Raw genomic sequence first — 4904 nt, forward strand, 5'->3', positions numbered from 1 at the left:
CACATGTTTTGACCGTATTCATTGCTAACTTTACTAATGTAAAGAATAATAACGAATAAATCTAACATTTGATTTCCTGATCAGGATGTCCCCGATAAGGACCGTGTTTCTTGTAAGATGTATCCATTCAGTATTTTATAGTTCGAGTTACTTGTTTCTCGTTTGAAAATCATTATGACACATCTTTTAACCGTGTTCATCACTAACTTAACTTATATGACGAATAAGACCGGATATATTTAACATTTGATTTCTTCATCAGGATGTCCCCGCTCAGGACCGTGTTTATTGTAAGATGCATATATTTAGCTTTTCGTCGTTATTTTACCTTTTTCCATTTAAAAGTCATTATGACACATCTTTTAACCGTGTTGATCCCTAGCTTAACTTATATTACGAAAAATAAACGGATATATTTAACATTTGATTTCCTGATCAGGATGTCCACGCTCGGGACCGTGTATGTTATAAGATGGATGTATTGAGTATTTCGTCGGGTTTGTTTTTGCCTATTTTTGCATTTAAAAGTCATTATGACTTCCCTTTTGACCGTTTGCATTGCTATCTTTACTAATGTGAAGACTTACAACGGATATAGTTAACAGTTGGTTTCCTGATCAGGATGTCCACGCTCGGGACCGTGAATGTTATAAGAAGGATGTATTAAGTATGTCGTCGTTCATGTTTAAATGTTTCCGTTTAAAGGTCATCATTACACATGTTTTGACCGTATTCATTGCTAACTTTACTAATGTGAAGAATAATAACGGATAAATCTAACATTTGATTTCCTGATCAGGATGTCCCTGATAAGGACCGTGTTTCTTGTAAGATGTATCCATTTAGTATTTTGTAGTTCGAGATACTTCTTTATCTTTTGAAAATCATTATGACACATCTTTTAACCGTGTTCATCACTAACTTAACTTGTTAACGAAAAAGACCGGATATATTTAACATTTGACTTCTTCATCAGGATGTCCCCGCTCAGGACCATGTTTATTGTAAGATGTATATATATGGTATTTCGTCGTTAATGTTACCTATTTTTTCTTTTAAAAATCATAATGACACATCTTTTAACAGTGTTCATCGCTAACTTAACTTATATGACGAAAAAGACCGGATATATTAAACATTTGATTTTTTCATCAGGATGTCCCCGCTCAGGACCGTGTTTATTGTAAGATGTATATATTTAGTATTTCGTCGTTTAATTTACCTATTTTCCTTTAAAAGTCATTATGACACATCTTTTAACCGTGTTGATACCTAGCTTAACTTATATTACGAAAAATAAACGGATATATTTAACATTTGATTTCCTGATCAGGATGTCCACGCTCGGGACCGTGTATGTTATATGATGTATATTTAGTAATTCGTCGTTTTTTTGCCTATTTTTGCAATTAAAAGTCTTTATGACTTCTCGTTTGACCGTATGCATTGCTATCTTTACTAATGTGAGGACTTACAACGGATATATTTAACAGTTGATTTCCTGATCAGGATGTCCACGCTCGGGACCGTATATGTTACAGGATGTATTTATTTAGTAATTCGTCGGATTTTTGCCTATTTTTGGATTAAAAAGTCATTATGACGCCTCTTTTGACCGTATGCATTGCTATCTTTACTAATGTGAGGACTTACAACGGATATATTTAGCATTCGATTTCCTGATCAGGATGTCCACGCTCGGGACCGTGTATGTTATAAGATGTATATATTTAGTATTTCGTCGGTTTTTTGCCTATTTTTGCAATTAAAAGTCATTATGACTTCTCTTTTGACCGTATGCATTGCTATCTTTATTAATGTGAGGACTTACAACGGATATATTTAACAGTTGATTTCCTGATAAGGATGTCCCCGCTAAGGACCGTGCATGTTATAAGATGTATATATATAGTAATTCCTCGTTCATTTTATCTATTTTTATTTAAACATCATTATGACACATCGCTTGATCGATGCATTGCTGCTGACTTTACTTATGAGAAGATTCACAACGGATATATTTAACATTTGATTTCCTGATAAGGATGTCCCCGCTCAGGACCGTGTATGTTATTAGATGTATATATTTAGTATTTCGTTGTTCATTTTACATAGATCTACATGATCAAAGGGAAGTAACTGCTAGAATCCAACTCCGCATTATGAGTTCTGCTACCCTTTTTTGTATTAAAAACAATGATCATCATCCTTTTGTCATGATAATTTGATGATACTTTCCCATGCTAAACATTAGTCACATATTGATGCAAATCATTGCAGATGTTTGCTAAAACAAGTGTATGAAAACGCCACAATATGCAACGGTCCTGATCAGCGACGATCACAGGCAGCCCCGGTTCCAGTGAGGGCAGCTCAGCTGTTAGACACTGTTGCCCACGTCAGAGACTATATATACTGTCCCTGGTCATAGGAATTATACATTCTTAACAATGCCGGAGTTCTCTAGGGACATCATCTAGTGAGAAATTTTCTATATTTAGCAGGAGCATACTGACAGCTAAAAATGAAGAGAAACATTGTGTACCAAAATATGTTTTATAGTATAAAAAGCATTTTGGTGAACTATTATATCACATTATTATGTTAATTTCCGTTTGCAACGTTTAACGGGTTATTCGAACGCGCCTCTGATCATTCGGATCTTCTTGAATGCGGATGGCCTCTAGTGTGTAGGTTGTTCTCGGTACTTTATAACTGCTACGATGGATATACATCAGGCTAGCAGCTCTACAATGAACTTTCACACAAAAGTTCGGATAATCTACGCTTCCGTAGGCGTGTTAATTGGAATATCAATATTCATTGTATTTGGATTCAACTATCACAACTGGGACGCAGCGACATGGGGGTTGACATCCGGTAAGTGTACAAAAACGGCACCATCATAAACACCACCGAAAAGTTAATTTGTAAATAAACACATCTTTATCATAAATTTCGCCCTCCCGTCTCCCACGTAAAGTCTGTAAAGCGGTGTGCTTCATTGGCTTGTTTTTCCTGTGACATATATCACTCTTATAACGACAAGTGGCTACAGATGAATAAACCGTCCTACACACCGCAGTAATAATAAACATGTATGTAACAGCTGTCAGGGGTCAATAACTGGATCACACAGCTGGTAGCTTACCTACTCCCGAGACCTACTCCGAATGGTCACTAGTGCATTTTTCTTAACTCCGAAATAATGACTATTAATATTTGTTGATATCAATTAACCTATTCTTTTTATATGGATATTGTTCAGATAAAAAACACATAAATATGACTAGAGAAATTTAAGTATATTACATAAGTGTAAATTCAAGATTAACATGAGTTCGTGCCTGTTAACGTTGTGACTATCAGTTTTACAATTCTGGCTTCAACTTCAGAAAGCAATGAGAAAATGTTTTGGCTAACATCTCTTCATTCATACTTAAGGGTTATTATTTTAAGATTCACCCTTGTCCCCCCTATTAAGTTCTTGCCCTCTGCCAATAGGAAGGCATCAATTCTTCATTCATACATGTGTAACAGGAGAAAGAGAAAATGTAACTGCCAGACCAGGGTTTGACCCCGGGACCCTCCAAACGCTAGACATACGCTCTACTAATTGAGCTATCTGGTCGCAGACAATCGACTCAGTCCAGTTCCGCTACATTCCTCCCTCCTTTTTTCCCCTGTAGACACAACTACTTAGAACCAATTTGGAAGTGTGTCACTATAAAATAAAGATTTTGTACATCCTGTATTATCATGTAGGCCTATATCATATTTTTGGACATTTGTCTAAAAGTAATGTATCCATATTTGTTCCCAGGCGTAGTGGCATGTTTGACATTGATAGTACATCTTCGGTACAGCAGGAAACTTGCCATGGGACGCCATATAGAACCTACTCTTCTCAGTAGATGGATGCTGTTAGGCTGCTTCATCCAGTTGGCGGGCGTGTGTGGGTTTACCGTCTACCTCACTCTAGCAATCACTCAAGGACAAGGTGAGTCGAATAGCAATGGCTCTTCACAAAGTTCTTAAGACTATTTTGATAGTATGGTTCAAAATCAGGCTTTCCAAAACTTATGTGAGACACGTTAATTCAGATTATTATTTTTCACAATTTCAAGTTCTAATTTGACATTTTTGTATTTACATATTAATTTACTTGCAAATTAAAAGAAATGATAGTGTATACACTCTCCGATACTTCTGTTTTGTATACATAACTGGGGACCGGCATGCATACTACCTGTTTCTACCTGGTTAGGTCACTATTATAAGATGACAACAAAAGTCTCCAGTGTTCAATACAAACGAAGGGAACCGACTCTTTACGAAGTGGAAACGATTCAAACATTTATTAGCTCACCTGGTCCAAAGGACCAAGGTGAGCTTATGCCATACCGTGGCGTCCGTCGTCCGTCCGTCCGTCATCTGTCGTCCGTCCGTCCGTCATCCGTCGTCCGTCCGTCAACAATTTCTTTAAACGACTTCTTCTTCTTAACCACTGATTGGAATTTAACTAAATTTGACTGGAAGCATCCCTAGGTGGTGGGGATTCTAAATTGTACAAATGGTGGGGCTGACCCCCCAGGGGGCTGAGGGGCGGGGCAAAAAGGGGGCAATTTGGCTAAACTGCTTTAAGCGACTTCTTCTCTGGAACTAAGTGATGGATATCAACCATATTAGACTGGAAGCATCCCTAGGTTGTGGAGATTCAAAATTGTACAAATGGTTGGGCTGACCCCCCAGGGGGCTGAGGGGCGGGGCAAAAAAGGGGTAATTTGGCTATATTTCTACAAACGACTTCTTCTGTAGAACTATGCACTGGATATCGATCATATTTAATCAAAAGCATTCATGGGATGCAGGGATTCAAAATTGTACAAATGGTGGGGCTGACC

General features: G+C 37.4%; 1 protein-coding gene across 1 annotated transcript in view; it reads left to right on the forward strand.

Moving 5' to 3' along the window:
* The first annotated feature begins 2637 nt into the window (after nt 1-2637).
* The window catches only part of LOC110464873 (heme transporter hrg1-A-like), a 10932-nt gene continuing 8665 nt past the window's right edge, over nt 2638-4904 (forward strand). The window contains exons 1-2 of the mRNA XM_021520325.1: nt 2638-2880; nt 3824-4000. Coding sequence (XP_021376000.1) covers nt 2724-2880; nt 3824-4000 — 334 coding nt within the window. The 5' untranslated portion in view covers nt 2638-2723. The remainder of the gene's footprint in view (nt 2881-3823; nt 4001-4904) is intronic.

Source organism: Mizuhopecten yessoensis, unplaced genomic scaffold (assembly GCF_002113885.1).
Source record: "Mizuhopecten yessoensis strain PY_sf001 unplaced genomic scaffold, ASM211388v2 scaffold11039, whole genome shotgun sequence".
Classification (NCBI taxonomy): Eukaryota; Metazoa; Mollusca; class Bivalvia; order Pectinida; family Pectinidae; genus Mizuhopecten; species Mizuhopecten yessoensis.